Below are 26,697 nucleotides of genomic sequence, written 5' to 3'. Positions count from 1 at the left end.
TCCAGGACACATGTCCCTACGCGAGTCTGACTTTTAAATTTAAACATATTTAGCACATTTCAAAATCTTGTTGTACTTCATCTGGAGTCTGTTTTTCAATTCTGGAGTTTTTGCTAATCTTGATTTTCTTCCCTTTTGTTTAGCAGTTGCAGTTAAACATACAGCGTTTTTTTGTTGTGGGACACTGCAGATAAATTAAAATAAGGTGGGGGGGGGGGATTTAGATTTTTTTGGGAGCAAGTAAAATCGTTAACGTGACTAGCAGCTTAAAGGCAAGTTGTACAATTGAGTGGGAGAATTTTTAAGACAATCTTGTTTAATTTAACAGTGATCATTGCTACTGGTTCTAGAAGGATCCCAAAGTATTTCACATTACTTTTTCCAGTCCGAATGTTAATTTAAATGAGCGTTTGGTTTGTGATCACTGGACTGCGATGATAGCGACACAAAATCAGCACTGACTTGGTGGCGATGTTGAAAGGAGCTCAGGTGGGAGGAGGGGTGTTGGTCCATGTCCACTCTGGTTCTCGTGGAGGCACGTAGTCCGCGGAAAGCTGCTTTGGTGTTGCAAGCATTTCGAGTCGAGGGCTCGCCGTGGCTCTCCTCGCTGCCCCGGAGACCTGTTACACAGATTAAGAACTTCAGCAACTCAGACAAACTTAGGCGTTGATGCTTTAAGGAGAAACAAAACTCATTTCCACAACTATTAATGACATCAATTGCTGGTTTAGCACAAGTGCCCTTGTCATTTTACACTTCCTGTCTGTCATTGAGGGTTTGATCTGTCCAAAAAAAAAAAAAAAAAAAAAAAAAAAAATCGTAAGGACACAGACAGCAAGATATGGTAATTATAGTTCTGAAACAATAGATATCAGCTAAACTAAGCTCGAGTCAAATACAGTAAAGTAAAGTCCAATTATCATGCTGTATTTTGTATCACTCATTTTTCTGAAAAGTAAGTGGTAGTAGCTATATATTTCTGTATTGTAGAGGAGTTAAAGCACAATATTTCCCTCTGAAAAATACAGAAGGTAAAGTATGAAGTATCAAAAAACGGGAAAGTAAAGTAGAAATACTGTATTTACGTACATGTACTTGGTTACTTTACACCAGTACGCATTGATAGGATCATGAGATACTGTGCGTAATTACCATTGGTTTGTGTCAGTCTTTCCATAAACAGTATGATTTGCTTCTTTCCTTATTGTTTTTGTCTTCTCACACGTCTTATCTACAGCCTTTGTTTTATCCTATTTCTATCCTCCCAAACTACCGAGTAAACGCAGTAATTGTATGTATAAGGTTTAAAACCCTGCACGCGAGCAGAAAAATCCACGCAGTAAACAGTGATACGTATCTGACGGGGGTCTCGGTGCGCGTTCTTACAGTCCAGATCGATTCCTCCGGGCGTCCAAGCTCGCAGCAGATGGTGGTCTGCTTGATTCTGGGCAGTGCCAGCTGGAGCAGTCTCTGAGAGGATCGGGCTCCTCTGGAAGCCAAAGAAAGGACGGATGCGACCCTCTGCGGGACAAGAAGCGGAGATTTTCTGAAACCTTTGCAGCCACAAAGTTTCACCTGCATTTAGTAAAATCTCATCGTAGTGTAATGGTATAGCCACAATTTAACCATGGACAACTATCAATTTTCAGATAATAACAATAAAAGATCATTCATTCTTTCTATTACAGCAAATTCGAACAAATTCGAACTCCAACGAAACAATTCTCACTGATGAAAAATTCTATTTTTCATCCAATTTCAGTTTAATTTGCAGTGGTGCGATACAGGGAGAAATATGAAAGGAATGGTGCTTCTGCAACATGTGTGACAGCATCTCACCCCTCTGTCGCCCTCGGAGTCTGGATGCTTCAGTCTGGGGTTGGAGAGCTGCAGCAGTCGAGGTGGGATCACAGCGGATTTCACTCTGGGATCCACGTGCCAGATCGGACAGTTTCTGTCGCAGTGAGATGTGTGAGGCCTGTGGGGGCAACACAAAAGCTTTTATATTTGTGGCATGAAAAACACATTTGACAATGTCTTATTCGGCTTATTCATTCTTCTAAACGTGTTTTTCCTGTTAAATGACATCTGCCACAGATTCGTAGTTGAGAACAGTGTTTTAGTGCCACATTAAAAAATGATTCTGAGATTTAAGTCAGAATGTTGTGACGTTTAAGTGGGAATATTTCAAATTTATCCGCAGGTTTTTTGTCCCCCTGTGATCAGTGGCTGAGATGCAAACCCGTGAAACTGTAATATCACTGGTTTGTATGGTGGCATCTGATGTAAGATATGATTGTCTGCAGGTCCTTGTGAGGGTCCTCTACGGCCTGCAGAGGGGTTTCATGTGTCCACATCATGCTGACATTCTGGATCCTCTGTAATAGTCTTTTATTGGAACTTTTTCTTTTTTAAATAGAGGATATAGAGAATATTTTCCACAGATAGTGGGCATGTGCCAAAGCTAACGTTTTGACATTTGACATTTTGGATAACACTGATTATTTTGCCTCTACAACAAGTGACACATGTATTTTATTACATTTTACATGTTATTCTTCTTCTTCTTATTAATTCATGTATGTATTTGTGACACATCTTAATAAACTTTTGCAGGTGAGATGAGGTCATGTAGAGGAGCAGGTTACCAAGGCCACAACCTCGTTGTCAACATATCTGGCCTACATGTATGTTAGGAGGAAGACAAGTTGAATTCTATCTGCCATGTGTCTCCTGCTGTATTTATTTATTTATTAAGTTAAAAACAAACTAGAAGAAGAAATCAATGTCATGTCTACTATTGAAGTTACAAAAGCAAATATAGATTTGTGTGTGTGTGTGTGTGTGTGTGTGTGCAGCTCCCAGTACAAATCCATACCCAACAACAATATGTTCTGTTGCTGCTGTACAGCATTTATATAAAGAAAACACTGGTTGTCTGGAGGTCCTGGACTTTGGACAATAAGCTCTATTGTCTCCATTCTTCGCTCCCCCACAGTCTGATCCTGAAATAACAGATGTCCACATTTGGCTTCTTCAACTTAGATTGGAAACGTTCATGTTGGATGTGAGCCTCAGCTCAGCCTTCTCATGTTTAACTTTACGATGTGTTTTTATTCCGCTGCGATAAAAATCTAGACTTTGGTGGAGTCACCACTGGGAGAAGACGAGGCTTTGGAGTCAAAAATCAGCTATGCGGGTTTTCTGAAGAGGTGGACGTGGAAATAATCTTTAAAACAGATCTCTCAGAAGGTTTGTCACTGTGCCGCGGCACATAATGAACCGAACTACAACGATATAAAACACAAAAAAAGAAGCAGGTTATCACATTTGAGAAGGTGGAACATGTGTGTCTGACATCTACTGTAGGATGATGAACTACTTAAACTTGTCATAGCACATTGTTCTGACTCTTGCCTAATGAAATAACTGACTAATTATTTCCGCACTACCGGCAAGTAGATCTTGGTTGATGTTGATAGTGACCTTGAGGATTATATAACAGCACTTTTTAAACAACATAAACCCAATACATACGTATTTTATAAGTATATAATAGCATTAGAGAATTACTGCTTATCTAAACTGTGCAATTTAATTTACAGGGTAAAAATAAACTTCAGCGCCTTCTAGCGGACGAGCGCTGTAATAGCATTGTTTTTAATTGGCATCATCTTATGTATTAGATAACATCCACCCTGACAGCAGAAAATTTATAATAAACTTATTATAATATTGTCCATGCCAGTGTTACCTCATCTTATGTCAAAGTCACTGTGAACACTATGTTAGTCAATGTCTAACACTTACTGAACTAGGTTGGGTTTTTTTAAAACCGGTGCAGCGTCCTAGTTTTCAGGTCCAAATGGGGCATGTGACAGGTTTCCTGTCTCTCTCTATCTAATAAAGCAGTAAACGAATAAAAAGAAAGATGCACAGCATCCTAAAAACACCAAACACTGTGCTGTCACCTCCCTTTGCTGTCTGTGTTTGATGTGTGTTACCCTGCTTGCTGGAAGCTGCGACTCCTTGTTTTGGGTGTTGACAGGCGGAAAATGTTTTCGTACTGGGACGTCTTACAGGGAGGATGCGGGGTCTTCCTGAAGAAGCTCTCCTCTTCCTCCTCCTCCTTCCTGCAGGAGGAAAATGGAAGCCATTATCACATCCATTATACCGTGTGTTATGTTGTGAGTCTGGGGCAAAGGAATGTCTCGACCCAGAGGGAAGACAGAGTGGAGTGGGGTGGGGGGGCAGAACAATGGAAAAGTGTCAGAGGTATTCAGAAAATGACCCGAACATTATCTGCATGTGTACAGACGTTAGAATATTGTTGGACACGTAGTGGAGACTGTGGAATGACACACGGTAAATTTGTCACCTCGAGCCAGTGTTTGGCTGCTAAAGCAAAGATATTCAAGTGGGGATCTTCCTTAAAGAGTCGAGGACAAATGGTGGTGATATTCCAAAACCAAGAATGGATTTCATCCTACTAACAAGCTCCAGAGCTGCGACACACACGCACGATATGACTCTAAAGTGTTATTTGATGAGGCACAGATTTTCATCTTCAGTGGTAACAACCAGACTCTGACTTTTAAGCAAAGTGCCACAGAGATGGTGGAGGAGTCAAAACATTGCTGGTGTTAAATGTTTTATGTTTTAATAAATGATTTCACCAAACATTTGACACAAAGTGACGATATCTAATCAGCATCAAGTCAATATATTTAGGCAGAGACATGAGGCTACGGTCCACAAGGGCTCAGCCAAATTGGACAATAGAGGACTGGAAAATGGTTGTCTGACCTGATGAGTCCCGGTTTCTGTTTTTTTTTTGCTGAGCATCCCTTCATGAGCACAGTGTACTGTGTAGGTAACGTCTTCAGTGCCTTGTTATAATAATAATAATTTACACTTTATCTTAAGAATGAGTTATAGCACAGTTTGGCTGCATATATCATTTCCTATAGTAATGCAGTAATATTGTATTTATCTTATTTTAAGTTATTCTGTAATTTCTTTTTTCTGCTAAGTGAGATGTTTTTTTTTTGCTTCTCAGATGTCAGGAAATTGAACCATGTTACGTTTGCACAAATATTCTAAAGTTGTAAATTTGGGTTTTAAGAAATTGAAAAAAATTGTTGCTTCATTTTCTGACATTTTGACTAAAATATTTATTTTCAAAGAATAAATAATTAGCAGAGAAATGGATATAAACCTGCGATACACATTGGCAATGCTTTGCCAAATACTTAGATTGGAAACAAACCAACTGCTTTACGGTTTTGCACTGAAGTGAGGAGATTCAGAAAAGCTAATTTCAGATAGAACCTACCTGCAAATATATTTATCAAACTCAAAATTCAAAATACAAAAAGCTAAGCTATCTCTTCATATGTTCTCAGTTGCATAAATCAGTCCATATTTTCAGTGTGACTTTTCCATGAAACCATCAGGTCCATCAGTTCCAGTAAATTAATTTTGTACAATGAGCCGCACTTCCTGTGTGGGCTCCTGATTGAATTACACTGTGTGTCGCTGTGCTTTTAATCTGACAGCTGATCGATGGGTGGGGGGCAACAAACAATGTCAAAATAAAAGCCCTGGGAGCTGTAACTACCATGGCATCTTCTCTTGTGCTAATTGAGCCTGGGGATGCAACTGGCATCAGTCCTGAACATCACTTTAGAATTTCCTGCATCGACTTCCTCTGCATCAGAGTCATTACCCTGCAGCTACGCAAACATTTCCACAATTATGATGATGCGGCAAAAACACAAAAAGCTTGTGTCGTCTCCTCTGGAGCACGAAAACAAACAGCCCTCGCTCCCTCTCATGCTTTTGGGATGGAGTCATCAATAATGTTCCGGGTGCTCTCACCTCCGGTGGTCCTCCCTTGCTGAGAAGTCTCTTTTGTGCTTGGCCAGGTGTTGGATTCTTGCACTTGGAACGGCTCCGAGCGCGGCGGCAGAGACGGGCCATACTGGCTCCTGGTTTCCCCAACTCAGCTTGTCACTGAGCAACGACAAGATGAAAAGCTTCTAATAAGGAGCTGCGTTATTAAAAGAAAATGTTGGTGCAGAAGCAGAGTAAATATTTTCCAAGTGGACAATTACAAAATGAAACGATGATACTTTTGAATCAAACGTGACCTGTGTCCATTTTCCCATTATTTCGCCCCTTGAACCACAGGCAAAGCGTAACATCTGGATTTCATTACATAGTTTGAGGGAAATTGCACTCAAGAAGGAAACACTGACCACGATGCTGCTGGGTTTTTGGAGTCGATTTCACACTGGATCAATGAGCAAACATACAATTTCAAATGATGTAACAGCTGGAGGAAAACTAACTTGCTGGAATATTGTAAAAACAAAAAGAATGCAATAAGCAAAGGCCAGTGCGTTTTTTAAAAAACATATTTAGAAAAGAACCAGAGGAGAGTTGTTTTGACTCAGCTCCTCACCAAGGAGTCGTAGCCCAGACGCTTTTTGAGGTTTTGGGACGAGCCAGCTCCAAGATTCTGCCACAAAAAAACAAGCAAACATTTTAAACAAAGAAAATTAGGATTCAGACACGTTGCCGGCAGTTGAGCGTCTGTCTCTCCCTCTCTCTCCCCTGGTTTTGTCCTTTCCAAAAATGATCCTACGTTAAAATCATTGAAAATGTATTTCAAACTCTAAACCTCACTATGACCACTGATCAAACTCAGACACAATTACTGTCAAGACCTCATCTGTGATTCATTTTCATAGTTTCTCATTTTGCAGCTGATCATTTTTTAGTTTTCCTTTAGGTGCAGTACATGGACGTAATTACTACTGTAAAACAGATGTAATTAGGTTGTATGCTTGATAATATTTTGCACTGTTTTATCCTTTGTTTGCCTCTGAGACACGTTATTTGTATGTTTGCATTATTTCAACAGATTCAACACTTCATTAATGAAATTGGCAGATGGCTTAAGGAAAAAGAGGTTAAAAAATGAAAATAAGCAACTAATATACAGTGATATTAAAAGCCTATACAGAACATACATAACCATAGACCAGTGGTTCTCATCCTTTTTGGTCCACTCTGTGGAACTCAGACATCACGTCACAACATGATATCAACGTCCTTAAATAGCATCATGTTATTTAAGGATGTTGATTATAGAAATGTTGATAATGTTGCAATATTTCTGCAACAGAATGAAGAAAAACTAACCACAAAATCTGGTACAACTCTGGCAGCCGTGTTGAATCTACAAGGTTGGGTTTAGGCAACAACTACAACATACGTAATATCAGAATGTGTTGCATTCTACATAATGTGTGCAGCGGATGCGAAACCCTCTTGCTATAAATAAACTGAAATGACAAATATACAAGCAAACAAACAGAAATTGATAAACTAATCAAAATTGATGTAACTGATAAGCACCAGCTTGGATCTGAAATGTTTAAATGTTACCGCACCTGTTCGATGGTCCAAATCCGGACTGGATACCTGCCAGCATCCACAACAAAAGACATGAGACAGGAAGCATTAGAATTCTACAAGTGATGCAGGAAAGTAAGCATTATTAACTTTACCTTGTTTTTCAGAGATCATCTCGACATCCTGCAGTGCTGTTGGTCTGGATGTGTCGGCCCGCCGATGGCGTCACACTCATCTCCTGCGGTTGTTAAGGAGCCAAGAGTCCTTAGCAACCATCTGCACACCTGAGGACTCCTTGAAACTGGAGTCTAAGCCTTCCACCGCACTGTCTCAAGATGTCCAGCGGAGGACGTTAAAATGAAAGCGATACAGTGAGCAGCAGCCGCCAGTGGCAAAGGCGGCTGCTCACTGCTGTATTTCTGGTGAGCTTGTGTGTCGGATCAGGTTCTAGATATAATCTGATTTCACAGTGTTGCATGAGAAGGTTTTACTCCGGTCGAGCGGTTATTACCCACATTCCCCTGAAAAAGAGAGACCGTCCAGGATGTAGCACTTTAGGGATGTGTTCAATCCCTGAAATTATAGTGAAAACACAACAACACGTTTACAGGAAACAATTTATTTAGGTGTGAAAAACGGTGTATAAGGCAATAATCCAAACAGAAAAGATATGTTTTGGTATTAGAAAAAAAAAAAAACTACACATTTAAAACTGCTCACTGAAAATGTACATTCGCAAAAATAGCAAGTATTAAAGCCTCGTGCACGTTAACAAGTTGGCTTAACTTTATCTCCTAGTTTACAGACAGTGAATTAAACACATTTCACCAATGAAAACAAAATATTAGTGAAAAGCAGAGCGGTGACGTCTTTCTGGACAAACGCTGTTATTAAGCCTGTCCAGAAGATATTAAGAAAAACACGGCCTTTTCCCACCTTCCTCAAAAACAGAACAATGAACGGAATGAACTTTTCAAAGCTGTAATCCAACACCAACCCCCCGTGAGTTAAGTTATCAGGTAGTGCTCAAGGTTCTTTTCACATAGGTGGCCACTGTGACCTTACTCAGCCTAAATGAACATACAGTTAGAACAACAGGTCAATGTTTTGCTGAGCACTGAAGACAGAATGAACTTTTCTTTTATATGCTTTTCAGCTTAACTCCACATATTTTCAGTGTACAGCAAAAACACCAGCCTGGCTGTTACTATACTTTTGGAGAAGCCTGAAAGCTGTGAAAATGCTAACTTAACACAAACCACAGAGTCTCAACAGATACATTTATCGTTAATATGCCAGGGTGAAATGCACTAAAATAATCCTTAATGGTTGCGTTATCACGTTTAACATCGTCCAATAAAAGAACTGGAGCAAAGCCCACCTGCTTCAATAAGGAACCGTTGGATTGAGACAATAAGCAGCACAACAGAAAGCTTGTCAACAGGATCCACAAGTTCAGTGCCTCCTGTTTCTCAAAGTGCACTCAGAAAGTTTGCGCGTTGGCGCCTCCAGATGGCAGAAAGATGTCACTGTTTGAAAAACGAGGGTTTTTTTTTTTGTTTTATTTGTTAATGTCGACACATCAGAACTGAACTTTTTCAAAGTTGATAAGACGAATTCATTTTCTTATGAATATGTCAACTCAATCCTTATGTCAACTCAACTCAATATGTCAACTCAACTTAATCCTTCAAAAAAAAAAAACATAAAAAAATAATAATAAATCTAAGAAATGAATAAATAATTTAGCCAATGTGAAATAATGAAAAAAGTGAGAAGGTGCAAAAAATGTATTCACTTTTGTAGAACACAGGATCAGATACTGCTTTATCTGCCCTCACAAACCATCTGGACGATCAGGTCGTAAGCATCCTGAACGCCTGAGCTCAGCTCCGCTTCGCCCTTCTTCATGTGGGTACCGATGAGGAACAACCTGCGGTCTCCCGCCTCAGACAGGGACAAAGCATCATGGAGGTCAGTGATGCTGCAGGCGCCTGAGAGATCCTGTGCAAAAACATGGGGAAACATCTGGGTGAAGTTGCATCTTGAAAAAAAGATAACCATCCCAGGGACGCTGGCTTAGGATAGTTTGACAGTTAAACCTTAACACTTGGCCTCTAAAGATTCTGCTCATTATTGTTTTGAATTTGCCAAAGTTCAAACCTTTACACAGTTCATTGCATAAAATGACATTAAACCACCTTAAAAGCTTTATGGCTGACGGAAGCCAAACATTACTACAGTGCCATCAAACGTAGCACCATGATCGGCACTTCGTATTTCGGTCGATGGCCTCTGCTTTCATTCATGCTTTGACTCGGCTGCGTGTTCCTCTCTGCAGCCTTTAGTTACACACACGCACAGTGGGAGAAAGCCGTTTAAAACCTGGTTACGCGTATATGTGGCAGAATAATCAGCGCTCTCCGACAGCGTCTACGTGGGGAAACCAGGTTTCCATAATCCCCTATGCTGATTTTGGGAACCAGCTTTCCCATTTACATTACACATTCCGGGGCATAGAGAGCCGACTGTAATCTGGTTGCTTATGTCCATGTAAAAACACTCATTGTTAGAACTCGTGGAGCCAGGATGCAAAATCTGGAGCCGTAGTTCTGCTAGTTCTACTGGCGTCGCTTTGTTTGCCAGACAAACAGTCCGAAGTGTTTTCCTGCTATTCTCACCTGTTTGTTGGCCAGTACCATTAAAGGCAGGCGGGGGTCAGAGGCCAGCAGCGCGTGTAAGTGTTTCCTAGCCAGCGGAAAGAGCTGTGGGTTGCAGGAGTCGACCACGAACACCAGCAGCAGAGCCTTTGACATGTACCTTTGCCAGTATGGTCGCAGCTCCTCTTTACCTCCAACTGAAAGACAGACCAGACTGTGAAACGGATTCACTTCCCCAAGCGCACGGCTGTGAGGAAGAGTTCTTACTTTCTAGGAACTCGACACGCAGGTCCTCTCTGTTGATGGAGACAGCGTTGAAGCCCTGTGTCGGCTGCGTGTCCTGCTCCAGGCCACCAGTGGCCAAACAGTGCAGGAGACTAGTTTTACCAGCTCCATCCAGACCAAGAACCAGCACCTGTGTCCCCAGGGACTCCACAGGCCTGCACTGCAACACACAGACAGATATTAACTTGCTACAGTATAAGTACAAACACGCAGGCTGACGAATCGAAAGAAAATGCAAGACAAATATCTGCTTGTTGAGAGATTTTAGAAACTCTTTTAATCACAATCCACCATATGAATCTGACCAATCAGTGTAGCAGTAAAGCAACATCATCCAATTGTTGACATATCAGTAAGCCTAAGAGCAAAATTATGATTCAAAACAAATCTAATTTCTGTAATTTCTGCCCAATTCTCTGGCAATGTTGTTGTTTTGTTTTTTTTTAGTTCCAAATGTGAAAATGTGCTTCTTCTCCTCCAATAATAAGGAGAATAAACTTTCATTCAGATCATACAAAAGAAGAAAAGAAAGTCCCTAAAGGTCTGTTTCCACTGCATAAACTGACCAAATTATAATTCAAGCAACAGCATATCTAAATAAATAAATCCTAAGCCTGGCTGAGCATTCAGTGCCAAACAATACCTGAAATGGAACATACAGAAAAAAACACAAACTAATGCTCAGTTAGTGTTACACCTATCAGGCAGGACATTCTGATATGATGGGATTATGATGGAGGCAGTGGACTCGTACTGGAGTTCATTAGAAGAAGAGGTGGTTCTAATGTTGTGGCCGCCTTATTTAAAATGAATGGAGGCGGCATTCCAATGCACAGGTGTTCAAAATGAAATGCCTCATCAGTGTAAGTCCTACATTTCCCAGAATGCCACACAAAACCACCCACAGGTAACTTGCTTTTACCTTCTAATCTGTTCTGACAGCAACATAAATATATTTAGTGAACACAGCGGATGATTAGCTGTGAACTAAAGTTTTATTCATAACTCACTTGTCTTTTCTACCTCGTTTATTAAAACGGTTTCTGACGTCCTGAATGTTCCTGCACAAACGGATCAGAAGCTGCTGCATTTTAACCAGCTTTTTTTCTCTTCTCCACCTTTCATGGTGTAAATGGCGACATTAGCCCGTAAACTGTCATTTCACATCCAGGCTGCTTTGTTTTTCACTTTTTTTTTTTTTTTTACCTCGGATACTTGGGAAGCTTCAGAGGCGACCACCACCCTGGGTTCGGCTTCACTTTCCTCCCTCTTCTCCTCCTCTTTCTCCTCCTCCTTCTCCTCCTGCTGCTCCTTTACTTCTTTTTCGTCTCTGACACTTGTACCGTCTTGTCCCGGCCGGATTTCAGGCGTCTTCTCCGCGGAGGAGGACGCGTGGTTCCAGAGAAGATAGACGACCCCCCCCGCTACAGCGACGGAGGCTCCGAGTACACCGGCTCCTCTCAGACCGAACATGGTGCTCAACGGCCGCGGTTACTGCTCACTTTTGACCGACATTATCTCCGTTTCGCAGCAGATTTACTGGCGCTCCCACGTCCCCGTCTTGTCATCAACAAGTGGATTAGCAGACAGGAACTAAGAATAACGATATTTCCGGGCCGCTCATAGTTGCTGCAGTGTCTCCATCTGACCGCGTGAGTGCGCCATTTTCCCGGAATTTGTGACTTTAAAGTTCTTAATGATAACATTTTGATTTGCGGTAATTTTGTACCATATAGCATTAGAAACCTATGTAGTTACAAACGCTTGAATCACTTTATCACAAATGTATGAACCCTTTTTGTCTTTTCTCATTTAAAATTATCTTTATTCAATTCAATTATTAGACTGGGATTCCTGATTTTATTTTTGTCAATGTTATTTAGCTGTTTTTTTTTTTTTAAACTGTGCATTATTTATTTGTTTTGCTTTTATTTTAAAGCACTTAAAGTTATTAAAAGTATTCCCAAGTTCACCTCTGTGCAGTGGCGTTGGCCTGAAACTCAAACAGCCCTGCTCTCACTGAGCTGCTGCTTCAGTCTCAACAAATGCCAAGATACCTGAGCACACTGCACCAGTTCCAGAGTCTCCAGACTGGCCTCCAGTCTGATTGATACCAGCCTTTAAAGTCCTGCTGTATCGCTATACGGCAAGTCTCTCAATGGCTTAGGACCAAAGTACAGGTAAAAGGGCTGTGCAAACTAAGTGGATATTGGACAGGAGGTTCCCACTTCATTGAAATGGGCATTTTGGAAGGTCAGCAGCAAAAATAACACCGGGAGACAACTTAACAAGGAAGTATATTTATTTACAAATTAAATGGCTCCAGTTAAATGCAAGTCATCCAACAGCCAAACAGGCATGAAATGTAATGGTGGAAAATAAACTCATATCTGTTGATCAGATTCAAATGTCTTTTTTCCCCCAAACAAAGTGAAAGGACAGAACGTCAGCTCAAATTCTTCCTACCCTCCAGGCCATCACGATCTTTAGGGTGCTTCCTTATTGGTCCTCCTCCCTGAAAGTCTCTCCTGCTGCTCAGGAACACTCAGGAGCCAGGCCTGGAGCTTCTTTTCCTCCTGCACCATCCCAAGACTCTTCCAGGTCCGGGCCCTCAGGGATGGAGGCCTCCTTTTTTGAGGACCCACAGTCTCTTGGACCTGCTCTGGCCCTGAGCTGGAGGAGTCCACCGTCTCGGCCTGGCGGTGCCTCCGGGCTCTGTTCGCCTCTTGGAAGTTGCTGTAGCTCTTGTTTTTGATAGCGGACAGGAGCTTGGCCCTGGTGCTGCAGGACTCTTCTTCACCTGGCCTGTCATCGTTTCCGGAGTTCTTGTCTTTGTTGTCCTGTGAGAAATTCTTCTGCTGCCAGGAGATGAACTCTGACAGCGTGTCTTTGAGGCGGGAAACAAAGTCTGAGTGAGTCATGGTGACCTGGCAGGTGACCTCCACAGTTGCTTTTTTCAGCTTATCATAGTGGTCCTGGATGTTGGTCATCTCCTCCAGGATGTCTGCAGAGATGAGCTCATGCACTGCCGTGGTCCTTCCCAGAAACTCAGCACACATTGGCTCCTTCTTTGGCTTCCTCTGTTTTTGGAAAGTGAGAAAATGTGGCATGGCAGTGTAGTGTATGGCCTTGAATGCAACAAGCTTCTGGTAAATGTAAACCACGTCGTGATGCTCTGCCTCCATACTATGCTTGAGAAACTTCTGAATGTCAGCCCAGTCCTTCAGGGCCAGTCTGATCTTCACAGGGGGTTCGGCAAGCTGCGTGTGATAAAAAGCATACATCAAATACAAGCCCCCAACTCGAATCTGGTAGCTGTATGGCGGCAGGAAGTACGTCACAGCCGTGGCTAAGGCTACTCTGCAGAATCTCTTCATTTCACTCATACTAGGGATGCCCGTGAAGACGTCTGAGAAGCGCGTTTCCCTCCAAATGGATGAAAACAGCTCATATCTCACAGAGTCCGTGTGCTGGAAACGACCCAGTAGTTCCTCCACGTCTTCTGTCAGGGGACTGAAGAAGAAGTCGGAGTAAACAGGCGGCAAACGAGGCATACTGTCTGCAAAACGTCCAAAACCTCTCCAAGCCTGATGCTAAGCGCCTAATCGCAGGATCAAAATCACCTGAGAGCTGCGGACACGAGAGGGTGGAGCAATTAACCAATCACGTAAACGCATCAATTTGGCTGCTGCTGCAATTGGCTATTTTTTAATGCACTTTCTACACGCGCTACACCAACTTTCCACGGGGGTCACGTTAATTAAAAAAAAAAAAAAAGAAAACACCACAGGATTAATAATCTGAAACGTAAAGGAAAAACGTCAACCAATCCCTCACACAAAATTCCTATAAAAAAAATAATCCAAATGATGTTGGTTGCATCGCTCAGGAGGCAGTAAACAATTCAAATGTTTAGCTACTTCAGCTTTACTGCAGTATTTCCACTTTTTGTTACTAACTTCACTAGAATTCACATGATGCGGACAATTGATCAGCTTTTAGTTACTTTGCAGAGGCAGAGACCTGACGCACACAGTGTGTCACGTTCAGGATTAATCACCAGCTGTGTAAAAACTTGTTAAAATGAGCTCCACCTTTACTAGTTGCTGTTTTCATCCCACACCAGCAGATTTTTGTCCCAGATTTTCATGGCCGTTTTTTTTTCCGTATCTCTTACAGGTTTGTCAAACATATCTGTTGTATATTTATGTTGGAGTCCATGTACATTTGTAATTTAATTAGAGAAATAGATAATGTACAACTTCAGTAAAGCACTTACAGTGGTACAGATAGTACTACTTGTAGTGGAGTACATTTTATGACAAATACTTGCTCTTGAATATTGGTTTATGTACTTCTACCACCTTCTATCACTTCTGTGATACCCTGCTTATTGTATTATAGGAACTTACAACATATAAGTCTGTGCATCAATTTATTTGGCATAATTAATGCAATCCATACATTTTTTTCCAGATTATAAATTTAAAAAGTAAAAGGCTGTAATACTGATAAATGTGCAACTTAACCATTACCCTTTCGCCTCTGCTACCCTCGACAAAATGCACGAATATTGAGCAGAAAATCCCATGAAAACTAATGCAGAGGTCCAGTATTGCTGTGGTCAAGAGTTTTATTCAGACTTAACAAAATTGGGGACCCGTTTGCTCAAAATAGTCTCTTTCCTCGTTTCGTAAAACATGCATCAGACAGAATTAAACTCAGTCACTTAAATTCAGACCAACACAGGGAATAAAAAATAAACATCCTTTAAACATTACGTCCAACACCCGCTGGCTGATGGTCAGTTATTGTTAAAATGCAGGGACCAATAAAAGAAACATGATCCAAGCAGTCAGAGTATGACATCCTTGTACTTCAGAAATATTAAGTCTATTCACCCAAAGTTGAACTTGATGATGATTGACTTTATTCTGACGTGAAAACAAAACCACTGCACTTAAAGTGATCCACAGAAGCATCTGTAACACACTTTAGAGAGAGAAAGGTGTGTGGTTCTGATTTAAAAGAAAATGCAAAAATCGCATTTTCTAATTTTCATTTTAGCCAATAATTTTTGAGGAACACGTCCCTGGAAACAATGACACAGAGTAGGGATATATCCTGTCACTGAACCTTTAATGAAAGAAAATATTTAGGTCACCACTTTAAGGACACGACTTTAAATGAAAAACACTAACAACTGAGGAAACTCCAGCTTTTGCAGAGCAACAAAATGTTAATTTTAGGGGAATTGCCCAGAATATTGTCTCTTCTGTGCTTAAGAAAACAAAACAACTTAGATGTGTATAAGAGCAAAGGCATGATTTTGGTTTCACATATTTCGTTCATGACCAGAATAAAAACTAAATAAACCTTGAAACTTATAAAAAAGAAAAGCTGATGATTTGTTGGTGATTTATCAGATACAGATGTTGGTGTATCATCCCGTGATCTCTCTGCCTCATGTTGTTTCCATCTGACTACCAGCCTCCTTTGCCTCCCTTCTTCTTCTTCTGTGGTGCTTTCTTGCGAGTGGCCCCCGAGGCTGCAGGTTTTTGCTGTCGCGGGGGGACCACATTGCCGGCGGGAGCTGTGGAAGAGCCAGACGCAGAGCCTGGTCTCGGGGATGTAGGGGGGCTGCTGGCCGTCTTACTTGCATCCCTGGAAATGAGGGAAAACCAAAATCTGTTAAATTGTTGTCAAACATGAGTTTTTTTTCCCTTAAGGACTGTGTTTCCATGCACTTAAGAAACCTGCTTACAAGAAATCACAGAGTTAACCCGATTTCTCCTCCACCTCTGACTTCTTTTAGAAGCCAGGCACACAGATTTTAACTGTATCATGATGGAAAAGGCTGCTTTCTGACTCTCTCTCTCTCTCTCTGCCTGTGTGTGTGTGACAGCACAGGGGGAGAGAAGGGAAAGACTCCACAACAGTCTGAATGTTAAAAACCCACAAATGAAAGTGACTTATTTAGACCTTTACGAGACACTTTGTGTCGGGCCTTATGCAGACTTTGTTTCTAAAATGTGTATACGTGCCAAAATAATTGGCGTTTTCCCACAGAAATCTACCTGGGGAAACCAGGTTTCCCTAATCCCCCACCCCGATTTTGGAAACCAGCTTTCCCGTTTACATGACATTAAGAAATCAGCTTTCCTGAGAAAGCTGACTGTAACCTGGATACTTAAGTCCAACCAAAAACAGTCAATGACTTGTGACTAAAAATGGATCGTATATCTTCTCTTGCATTATGCTTACATGTTTTTCCATCTATTAAAAATGTCCTTTAATTAGTCTTTGGGAGTGCAGTCTACCTTAGGTAGGCTGAATGGCGTCTTGTCATTTTCATTTAAAAGTCTAATTCTTTTTACCTCTGTGTTTAAGATATAAAAGCCATGAAGGTACATATTGAAAACTGGTACTTAATATTTTAACAATGTTTTGAGGCAGCGTGTTTAGAAGGTCCTAGCAGGTGGAGCCTGAGAAAATTGTATTTTGGCAGAAATAACACATAAGCTGTTCCTTCTGGGCAGCAGCTGGAGGTTTTCACTGCAGATTTACTGGCAGAGAAACAAAAGGATAATCTCAGGTGTCTTTCTTCCACTTGTGGAGTTAATTAGATGGTCTGAATCACAGGAAGTTGCCACTCAGACCGCTCTACTCGCAGGTGATACGCATACGCGTGTGACCAGGTAGTTTACTCACAGCTCGGCTGAAGCTCCTGCCATCGCGCCCTGTGTGCCTTTTCCTATTTGCTCCTTCTTCTTTCCCTTCTTCTTGCCTCTGTAGTAGGAACGCTCCCTCATGGGCAGCCACCTCTCGGGATCAGAGGTAGCTTTAGGGTCGTAGTTTTTGGGTAATTTGCCTTAGGGGGGAAAAAAACAAACAAAGAAACTTTTAAAATATGCTGTAATGTTTTAATTTAACAGTTGCAATGAAATACAATATATTTTGAATATTAATTATCAGTTCATTTTAATTCCAATTATATTGTAGAAAATATGCATTTGTACTTAAAAGCAGCACGTTTGAGTGTTCGACTCATGGCTGAAGTACACTCCTACCTTTCTTTTTCTTCTTTTTCTTTTTGATCTCGCCTTGGCTGTGGAGAGGGTGCAGATGTATGAGCATAAACAAAACAGCAAATGTTCTGATGTTGAGTTGATGTGAATAATGAAAAGCGTACCCTTGTTCTTTAGGAAGGTTTTCTCCTACAACTTTAGCAGCTTTTTTCCTCACATATGTGGCTCCGTGGGAGTTCTCCAGCTCATCTACGTCCACATTCAAGGACATCGCCTCTGCAGAAGGTAGGTGCTTGCTGAGGCTGGACAGAAACGCTAAGGAATTTTGTTTGGTAACATATGCACTCATCCATTATCTGTGACCACTTATCCTGTTTACGGTCGTGGGGGGGCTCGAGCCTATCCTAGCTGTCATAAGGCGAGAGGCGGGGTCCACCCTGGACTGGTCTCCAGTCTCTCTCAGGTCCAACACAGAGAGACAACCATTCACTCACATTCACACCCACGGACAATTTAGAGTCACCAATTAACCTAACATGCATGTTTTTGGACTGTGGGAGCAAACCCACACAGGCACCGGGAGAACATGCAAACCTATCTGTTAATCTGTCAACTATTGCCTTAAACGATCATCCCAGAATGGTGCCTTGATATTCCTTGTTTGTGTTTTTTGTGTGAAAGTGTGAAACAATTGAGAATAAAATTAGTTAAGGATTTATCCACTGTTGATCTACGAGATGATTAAGAAAGCAACGTTTGACCTCTCGCGTCTTCCATTTCAATAATTTCAGTAGTTAAAAAAGATACGATTTGGCTTTATCTGTGTCCACCAGAGAGTAAGCAGAGATGAGTTGTGCCAGTGTGTGAATGTCCTTGGTGTTTTGCCTGTTACAGGAAAAAGTAAAATAAAGTGATGGTTCATTGTCATTAAAGAAGAAAATCCATCAAACGCTGCAGTAGATGGAGACTAACAAACCGACTTAAATTACGTTTAAACATTTAAAAAGTTGCAAATACAAGCAGTAATATACTGCATTTAATAATTTGTGTTTCTTATGGTCCATCAGCAACAAGCTGCTTAGGAATGTGATTCACATTCTACCTGAACTACTTGAGCACTACTGACATCATACTGACAACGAGGGCATACGGTACAAATCAGAAACATACAGATACAAAAGCGCAAACAAAAAGGAAACGCGCGCAAAACACACACAAATACAAAATATTGGCTATTTGGAATTTTTTCGGTGACTTGAGAACCGGCTGTCATCTCAGCAACCTCGGCAGACCTGAGATGACCCGGTCAGCAAGCAGTGTGTAAGTATATTGCTGGCTGTGCTGTAGGATGCATTATAATATATGTAATGATTCAATTTATGTGATTAAAAACTGGCGTCATGAAAAATAACGACGTGCAAACACTAGCCAGACAGAGCCAAGCTCTCCATCAAAGCACTAGCGCTTCGGTTTTGAATGCTTGAGACTTTGTCTCACACTCGCCAAACAAAAGACGTCATTAAGTCGATCTAGCCATCAAATCCTAACTAACAGAACCGAGCAGTGTGCATTTCTATGCAGTAACTTATTTCAGTCTGTGACATTCTGATCTTACTGTAGCTTTATGAAGCTCATAAAACAGTGACTGCTGCTGCACACAGATTCACACATCCTGCAGCGAAACAAGCAGATGACACTAAGCTGCACTAAGCTGCACACTAAGCTACATTTTGATTTTCAGACAATGTTTTTTCCTCTGGAGAAATGTTGTTTTTTTCAGGTGATGAGTGGTATTTTTTGGAATGTGCTTAAATGCAATAATATCTGCAGCATTACAACAAGCTTAAAACATCTAATAACAGAAGTAGCTTAAATAAAAGGGTTAATAGTGCCAGAATGATTACAGCGCCAAGCACTGCTGCTTTACAGATGGAAGGTCCCCCTGAGTTTGCAAGCACATTTGTGCTTTTGTATTTGTATGTGTTTTCTGTTTGCGCTTTTATTATTTTACGTGCTTTATCCCTAGGGGCCACTGTAGGTGAAGAATCCACAGCTGTGAGATATACGCTAAGGAGCACATTATGTGTATTTTCAGCCAAATGCTTCACACATGTTGAACTGGACAAGTGTTTTGCAGGACTGTAACTCACTTCCACAGCTGCTCCAGATCACTAATGGCTTCTTTTTTCCGTCCGTACTTCAGTTTGAAGTTGGCAGCTTCACGTACAAGAGCCAAATGTACAGCAGATCCAGGCTGTGGAGGAAAAGAAACAGGATAATTCCACACTTGTAACATATTCAAGTCATCACAAACCCCCCTGCTGTGGTACATCTGCACGGTATTTTTCTGTAACACTCCAATACACTATCTGCACAAATATAGGCTGGATTCCACTCTGGGTGTCAATTTCATGACTTTGTTGCATCATTAATTCGACAAGGAACCAAATTCAGTTCAGTGTTTGAGGCCTAAAGATCCACAGATTGCTTTTTGAGAGCTTGAACCTCTGCTGCAGGTTACTACTTTTACCATGTATCATAAACCGGTCTTGGTGGAGAGATGGTGCCACTCTAAAACTAATTATTACCCCCTTATGTCCCACGGCACATGTAAAATCTTTTATTTAAAACAGACTAACTTTGGATTCTAACCTGTTCAGACTGGTAGTGCTCGATAGCTTGTTTGAAAACATCAATTGCACTGTCGATGTCTTCTTCGTGGGAGTACATTGTTACCAGAGCCGAAATCTAAGGGGACAAAGGCAGCGTTTAGCTCAGAGTTAAAAAATAGAAAGTAATTATTGTTTTTATTTCAGACTCACCATCCCTGGTTTGTGCTTAAACTCCTCAATAGACCTTAGGACATCACAAGCTTTTGTTATGTGACCTGAGGACCAAAAACAAGCTTAAATAAGATGTCAAAGAAACTGAACTTTGTAAAATGAGTTACTAATTTAAACTAAATGAAACTAACATTTGCTGCTGAAAAGCTGTGTTGAAAAAAAATGTCACCAAAAAATTTTAACTGTTCCACTATTAAAAAAAAAAACAAAAACAAAAAAAACTAAAAAGAAAACCTAAAAAACCTTGGATAATAAAAGGAGGCTAAAACAAATATCTAAAATAGTTCTAAAAAACTAAAAAAACCCAGTCCCAAACAAATCTGAAACTAAACTAAATTAGAGGTGGAAGAAGAAATAAAAAACTTCAACTTGTACCAACACTGGTCTGAACGCATTAAACCAGAAGCCCTGAGGAAACACACCAGTACCTTGTACTAAATAGAGTTGTGCCATTGTTAGTTTGATGCCAGACGCACTCTCTGGGTGTTGATCTAAGAATTGCTGGAAGACAAAGAATGGTCAAATATAATACAAATTAGGTCACGTATACAACACTGTCATAATAAATACTGGCGTCAAAAAATTTTTAATAAAAAGTTAACTTATAGACTCCGGCCTAACAAACCAACCGAGGCTGATTATTGCACTATGGATGTTGCCGTTTTCAATTTTCTGTCTATATATGCAGACTATTCTGCACACACTCTTCCCTTTTATTCCTCAGTCCACACACAATAACCCATAATGACAAACTGAAAAAGTGAAAACTACTGGAGTGACTAGATGTTTATGGTAGTGAAAGACCTAAGTGCTTCATTTTTTCCTTGGACTTTTCAGCTGGGATTCTGTTTGTTGCTTCAATGCGAATCAGACTGATGACAATCAGCCAGGTTGGGGATTCCTACCTGGAGCAGCTCTATGGCTTTGCTGTGCTGCTTCTCCCTGCACAACTGAGCGACCTGGATGAGGACTGGCCGTGGGTGACCTGGGTTCTGAGACTGAAGACTGGATGACAGTTTCCTGCACTGGTCAGCCTAATGATGGCAAACAGCAAGTGGTCACGGTCACAAGTGGAAAATAAGTCATGAATGTGCCCTGTCCTTCACTGTTTTGCTAGCATCTTACCTGGTTAGTGTACATGGCCAGGAGAGCTTTGTTGAAGTCAATTGCCTGCAGCTGCTTCTTTGCCAACTTGTGTTCAACACCTTCAGCATTTGTCAGTTTCACTTTTTTCTTGGAGTCAAACACATTTTGGTCCTGAAGAAACATGCAGAACAATAATGAACACCTCTTGTTTTCAGCTTTTATAGACATGCAGCTGTTTGGCTGACATTAAACCAGCAGTGTTGGTTAAAGTTGGCGTGTCTGCCATCCACCCACTTTATTGATAGTGATGATATTGTTGGCAGTCACCGCAAGCAGCCCCACATCAGATGGCCTGCAATTAAGTCAAACAGTATATTACGACGTATCTGACACCTGAACATCCAAAATACGACTTGTAAATATCATTCAGAATGTCTGTTGTATTGTTGCCTTTCCACAGCACAAACTCAACACCACAATTTGACTTTGTTTCTTCTGTTCACCTAACTAACTAAATGGTCCATGTGGTAAACTCTGAGTTACCTGAGCTTGATGACCTGGTTGTAGAGCTGCAGAGCTTCGTCTGTCCGACCCTGTAACTGCATCACATATGCCATCTGAGAATGGATAACAGCCAGCTCTGAGTCAATGTCTTCTTCAGTCACATCCTGCAAGAGAACCACAGCAAGGAGAAGTTGAAAAGTTGAAAATAAAGCAAGACAAGAGGAAAATAGAATAATTATGGGGATGGACGTTTGTAGCTACTAACAACATGAGAACTGTTAAGTTCATTATTACGAGATTCTCTCTCATCTACATTTGTCCAACGTTTTGTGGTTTTTAATCAGATTTAATCCCAGAGTGGACTTCACGGTCATGTATTTTTAATGATTTTAGGATACAACATTTAACATGAAACAGATCCCTTACAAGACTTGAATACTTACAGAATCATCTGCCAAAGAAACTCTGCAAAGTTCTGAAAAACAAAACAAAGACCATCAGTTCATGTCAAACAAAGGCTGAATGAAACAGAATGTAAAAGGACTGACCCTCTGCTTGTCGCAGTTTATTGAAGGCCTCTGTAAGATGTCCTTGTCCAATCAGAGTGCAGGCAGCATTGTAACACAGCTCATATGTTAAGTCAGGGAGACCTAGATCTTCCTACAGAGGGGGAAAAAATACATCAGTTTAAAGTCACACGCACACTAAATTATCAGAAATTTGCCTGATGTAGCCACATGAAGTAGCAGCAACCCTTTAAACAAAAACCAGTCGAGTTCCAGTTTGTGTTATGAAGACACCGCTTAAACCTTGCTTGCTGCAATGGGAATAGTGGCTCTTGCAATTTGTTTGCAAGTTGATTTTAGAGATTAAAAGATCTAAGATCTAAAGATAAACAACACAGAAAAGGGGATAAAGAAACTGAACAACTGTGCCAGCAAAAAGCATGAAATGTAAATTTTGGAGCAGAGCATTTACCAATGGGGCCTTCTCCCACTGACTCATCGCAGCCACCACAGCAGCCAGGTTGGTCTTCCTCTCCTCTTCATACTCATCCTGAGAGTTCCTTATGAGATCTGTGTAGACGGACCTGCACTCATTGTAGCGCTCCAGTCTGTACAACTTGACAATGACAAGAAAGAGCCAAAACACAGTCAGAATACCTAAATAAGTCATAATGTCTTCTTTCCCTGTTCCCTTTCCGGGGTCTCCACAGCGAATCATGAGCCTCCATCTAACCCTGTCCTCTGCATCCTCTTCTCTCACACCAACTAACTTCATGTCCTCTCTCACTACATCCATAAATCTCCTCTTTGGTCTTCCTCTAGACCTCCTGCCTGGCAGCTCCAGCCTCAGCTGAACAACTTACATTGTCGCTGATACTCTTTTATCAAACAACACACCTGACACTTTTCTCCACCCGTTCCAACCTGCCTGCACTCGCCTCTTCACATCTTGTCCACACTCTCCATTGCTCTGAATCGTTGACCCTAAGTACTTAAAGTCCTGCACCTTCTTCACCTCTGCTCCCTGTAACTTCACTGTTCCCCCTGGGTCCCTCTCATTCACACACATGTATTTTGTCTTGCGGCTAACCTTCATTCCTCTGATTTCCAGAGCAGACCTCCACCTCTCTAGATTTTCCTCCACCTGCTCCCTGATCTCACAAACATCATGATAATAGAAAATTTTAAATAACCAGTTGAGACAGCTAGCTGAGACTGAAGCTACCAATCCTGTTTCAATCCCGAATATTACACTGTTTCAACATTTAATGGACATTATTCTTCAAATTCAAAGAAGTTAGACCCTGCGCCTTTAAATTTATTGACACCAAAATATTTTGTATCCAAGCTTCCTTAACAATGTATCTATGTTTTTATTATACAAATTTCTACTTTTAATTAAACACTTAGTATAGATAATCATAATAAAACACCAGCTTCTTGGATCAATGACACAAGCTAGTAGGCTAAAATCAGTAAGGTTCTGATGTGGCTTCTATAAGTTTTATAAGCCCCCAGATGTCGCTGTACTTCCTTTATTTGAAGCCTCTGAGGTTAGAATCTTTTTTTAGCACAAATGAAAGTTAAAAAGTCAGAAAGCTTCATAAGTATTTTATCCACACATCACTAATTAACTAGATACAAGTACAGTAAATAATGTATGTAATGATGATCATAGGCAGTGATAATGTGCATTTGAAACAAGGTATTGTCCAAATACCCAATGTATGTAAGATTAACAATATCACCATAATCAGCAGGTTTGGGACAATAACGCACAATAAGTGCTTAATCATCTTCTTCCATTCGCGCTGTCTTAAAAAGGAATAATGCACAAATAAACTCTATTAACTTTACCCAAATATGATTATAACTGAACAACTGCTCAGATACCCTTACCACTTGACCGTAGAGCTCTTTCAGCTTATCTGTCTGCTCAGGAGCACCTTCAATGGTCTTCAGGGCACTTTCCACTCTGTTTAGTCGGTACTCGCAGTACGCCTTCTCAAACACAACTTCGCTGACAGAGGAAAGAAATTTAAATTGTTTTAATGGGAACCACAAGATATGAAGTAGTTGCATATTATTATATAAAAAAACTATCAATTTTCTGTCAGTTCATTTATTGCTTAAATAATCATTCCTGTACTAATAAGGTTTTCTGCACCAAGTTAAGTTTAAGATTTTTTTAGGATCTCTGCAATGCGAATCAAATTGCAATTTAACACCTCTTGACAATTTATCAAGTTAATTTAAAAAGATTTACTGTATATTACATTTTTGTCAGAACGTCTAATGTGTTTATTACAATAATTCCTAGTAATGTCATTAATAAATCAATAATCATGGCCTGAATTCAGACAATGAGTGGATGGAAGAATGAATCAATTAAACTAAGGTGTACACAAATTTTACATAACCTCAGGGGTTTGGAACAATGGCACTGAAGATTTGTGTTAAAACATAGATGTCCTGTTAGTCTTTTTTCTGCAGGAGTGTGGCTATTGTAATTTATTTTATTTCAACTACCCAGTTTTTTCATCTTACCCAAACAAGCTTCCCACATGAAGTGAATGACTTTCACCTTGTTACATTACATTTTGGAATCTTTTTAATACTTTTAAAAGTTGTTTATTTTTAGAAAACTGAAATCAATGCTTTAGGACCTACAGACAGTGGTGAATTTAACTATTTACTGATACCTATAACAATTCTAAAGTACTGTAATTCCGTATTTCCATTTTTGTCATTACTTCAATGTAATCAAAACACATGTGAAATAAATACTGCAGTCTTGCGATCTTTAATCAAATTTTGCAAGTTCAACATACAAAACCACATAATCCCAGAGAGCGTATTTCATTATTTCATTGTCATAGATTTTTAAAGATTTTATGAATCCAAAACTTAACGTGAAACACAGCTCATACAAGATTTTAACAATTGCAGAAATACTGTACTTGTGCCACAATGTGAATCTTCAGATTAAGAATAATGATAAAAACTAATATAATTTATCAAGTGTTTTTATGGTTTAACTTTACAACAGTGTATACAGTGATGGGAAAGAGCTCCACTTTTACCAGTTATGCATCAATAATTACAGTATAATTGAATAATCCTACTGAAGGTCGTGGGGTACTGATTACAGCTGACATCCTGGACAGTTCACCAGTGTATCACAGTAATGTAATATACATTATTTTAAACATTAGTCCGTCTGTGCAATAAGGACTTTTATCTTATTCGGACAATTCTTCTGCTATATCAACAAAGCAGCTGAACGACACAAAGTATAAAATCTAACATGAGTGTGAATTGGATGTTTACCTGCTGAGCACTTTTGAATGCGTGTTCATGACATTCAGAGCCTCTTTGAAGCTGCCATTCTGAATAAGGCAAACTATTTTACATTGGAGGGCCGTCACATCGTCTCTGTTTTCGTGCAAAACTGTGGCAGGAAGGAAAACACAGATATCGAAGAGCACTCAGTAATGCAAAAACGATGTCAACCACAGGTTAATTTATACCGAAAAGTAACGTTCCCGCTAAGAGAAGCAATGCATGCAGTCACTAAACGTTTTGTAATGACTTGGTAACTGCTGACCGAATGTTGATTTAATAGCTAGCTAGCTATTAGCTGTCAGGCTAGGGACACGTCAGTATACCGTTAAAGATGGCACATTTCTGGGGGAACATATGACTCCATTATTGAATATACAACATACACAAATCAACATGGTTTGCGGCTCCACCCCTTCCGTATACAATTATGAGCAATATTTTGATATTCAAAGCTAAGTCGATGTTTGTGACCCCCAACAAGTAGATATGTAAACGCTGTTAGCCTAGCCATATGCTAACAGCTGGGCAAGCAGCTCGCCGTGGCTTTGCGTGTGAATTTCGTGAAGATGCACACTCTTTGACCAGACCTCCGGCTTTAATTGAAAGTTAATCTGATAGACGTATTTCCCTACTTTTAGTCAAGGCTTTCAGAGCCCTCGTGTAGTCCCCGTTTTGTCCGCAACGATTTACTTCGGTCCACAACGAAGCCACCGAAACCCCTCCGCTCGCCATCTCCGCTGAATGGGCTCTCAGATCGGCGGAAAGAGAAAGTGTACACATCCGGGTTAACAATAAATTATAATTGTTTTGTATTTTAAAAAAAGAATTGACATACAAATCTCAATGTTTATGATAGGTTATGACTTTATTACAGTGAATAAAAAATATATATTTTTTAAATTACGTTTTGCTTTTCACTTTTGTGAGCAGGTGATGCCTTCACAGTAATTCAGTCTGTAATTCAGTAGAAGAAATGTTGCGCTGCAGACTGAAATTAGCGGGGCCTTCGGACTAATAC

General features: G+C 40.4%; 4 protein-coding genes across 5 annotated transcripts; all 4 read right to left on the bottom strand.

The window, feature by feature from the left end:
* LOC137134566 (sperm microtubule associated protein 2-like) lies at positions 1-7,517 on the bottom strand. The gene is made up of 7 exons (XM_067519491.1): positions 7,461-7,517; positions 6,467-6,523; positions 5,881-6,041; positions 4,005-4,133; positions 1,840-1,978; positions 1,387-1,521; positions 1-620 (listed from the first exon to the last, which is right to left on the bottom strand). The coding sequence occupies exons 1-7, from the start codon at positions 7,515-7,517 to the stop codon at positions 486-488; spliced, it is 813 nt and encodes a 270-aa protein (XP_067375592.1). The 3' UTR covers positions 1-485.
* A 508-nt stretch (positions 7,518-8,025) lies between these two features.
* Positions 8,026-11,967, bottom strand: arl9 (ADP-ribosylation factor-like 9). Of its 2 annotated transcripts, XM_067517859.1 has the most exons (5): positions 11,574-11,967; positions 10,350-10,527; positions 10,104-10,279; positions 9,221-9,426; positions 8,026-8,951 (listed from the first exon to the last, which is right to left on the bottom strand). In XM_067517859.1, the coding sequence occupies exons 1-4, from the start codon at positions 11,838-11,840 to the stop codon at positions 9,250-9,252; spliced, it is 798 nt and encodes a 265-aa protein (XP_067373960.1). In that variant the 5' UTR covers positions 11,841-11,967; the 3' UTR covers positions 8,026-8,951; positions 9,221-9,249. The 2 variants fall into 2 exon arrangements, with proteins under 2 accessions (XP_067373960.1, XP_067373959.1); XM_067517858.1 differs by having other exon boundaries at positions 8,026-9,426; positions 11,574-11,966.
* An 886-nt stretch (positions 11,968-12,853) lies between these two features.
* snapc1a (small nuclear RNA activating complex, polypeptide 1a) lies at positions 12,854-14,705 on the bottom strand. The gene has a single exon (XM_067519486.1). It carries the CDS (start codon positions 13,919-13,921, stop codon positions 12,854-12,856), a length of 1,068 nt encoding a protein of 355 aa, XP_067375587.1. The 5' UTR covers positions 13,922-14,705.
* A 784-nt stretch (positions 14,706-15,489) lies between these two features.
* Positions 15,490-26,433, bottom strand: srp72 (signal recognition particle 72). The gene is made up of 19 exons (XM_067517857.1): positions 26,312-26,433; positions 25,665-25,785; positions 24,234-24,354; positions 22,807-22,950; positions 22,377-22,488; positions 22,272-22,303; positions 21,868-21,992; positions 21,619-21,676; positions 21,364-21,495; positions 21,144-21,272; positions 20,667-20,739; positions 20,218-20,282; positions 20,048-20,143; positions 19,546-19,649; positions 18,203-18,280; positions 17,560-17,697; positions 17,438-17,475; positions 17,079-17,238; positions 15,490-16,031 (listed from the first exon to the last, which is right to left on the bottom strand). Exons 1-19 carry the CDS (start codon positions 26,409-26,411, stop codon positions 15,851-15,853), a joined length of 2,007 nt encoding a protein of 668 aa, XP_067373958.1. The 5' UTR covers positions 26,412-26,433; the 3' UTR covers positions 15,490-15,850.
* Between the last annotated feature and the right edge of the window lie 264 nt (positions 26,434-26,697).

This window comes from Channa argus, chromosome 10 (assembly GCF_033026475.1).
Source record: "Channa argus isolate prfri chromosome 10, Channa argus male v1.0, whole genome shotgun sequence".
Classification (NCBI taxonomy): domain Eukaryota; kingdom Metazoa; phylum Chordata; class Actinopteri; order Anabantiformes; family Channidae; genus Channa; species Channa argus.
Note: the sequence above shows the minus strand (reverse complement) of the source record. Positions and strands in the feature narration are given on the sequence as shown.

Excerpts from the sequence above, each read along its gene's own strand:
- srp72 (XM_067517857.1), bottom strand. The coding sequence starts at position 26,411 with ATGGCGAGCGGAGGGGTTTCGGTGGCTTCGTTGTGGACCGAAGTAAAT. Across the intron at positions 22,304-22,376 it reads TAAACTGCGACAAGCAGAGG|AACTTTGCAGAGTTTCTTTG; the intron begins GTCAGTCCTTTT and ends TTTGTTTTTCAG. Across the intron at positions 17,698-18,202 it reads GACACAGATAAAGCCAAATC|CCTCAGCAAGCACCTACCTT; the intron begins GTATCTTTTTTA and ends GTTTCTGTCCAG.
- arl9 (XM_067517859.1), bottom strand. The coding sequence starts at position 11,840 with ATGTTCGGTCTGAGAGGAGCCGGTGTACTCGGAGCCTCCGTCGCTGTA. Across the intron at positions 10,528-11,573 it reads AAGCTTCCCAAGTATCCGAG|TGCAGGCCTGTGGAGTCCCT; the intron begins GTAAAAAAAAAA and ends TGTGTGTTGCAG. Across the intron at positions 9,427-10,103 it reads TGGTACTGGCCAACAAACAG|GATCTCTCAGGCGCCTGCAG; the intron begins GTGAGAATAGCA and ends GTTTTTGCACAG.
- LOC137134566 (XM_067519491.1), bottom strand. The coding sequence starts at position 7,517 with ATGTCTTTTGTTGTGGATGCTGGCAGGTATCCAGTCCGGATTTGGACC. Across the intron at positions 6,042-6,466 it reads GTCTGGGCTACGACTCCTTG|AAGCTTTTCATCTTGTCGTT; the intron begins GTGAGGAGCTGA and ends GCTCCTTATTAG. Across the intron at positions 1,522-1,839 it reads ACTCCGAGGGCGACAGAGGG|AGGGTCGCATCCGTCCTTTC; the intron begins GTGAGATGCTGT and ends CTTGTCCCGCAG.
- snapc1a (XM_067519486.1), bottom strand. The coding sequence starts at position 13,921 with ATGCCTCGTTTGCCGCCTGTTTACTCCGACTTCTTCTTCAGTCCCCTG.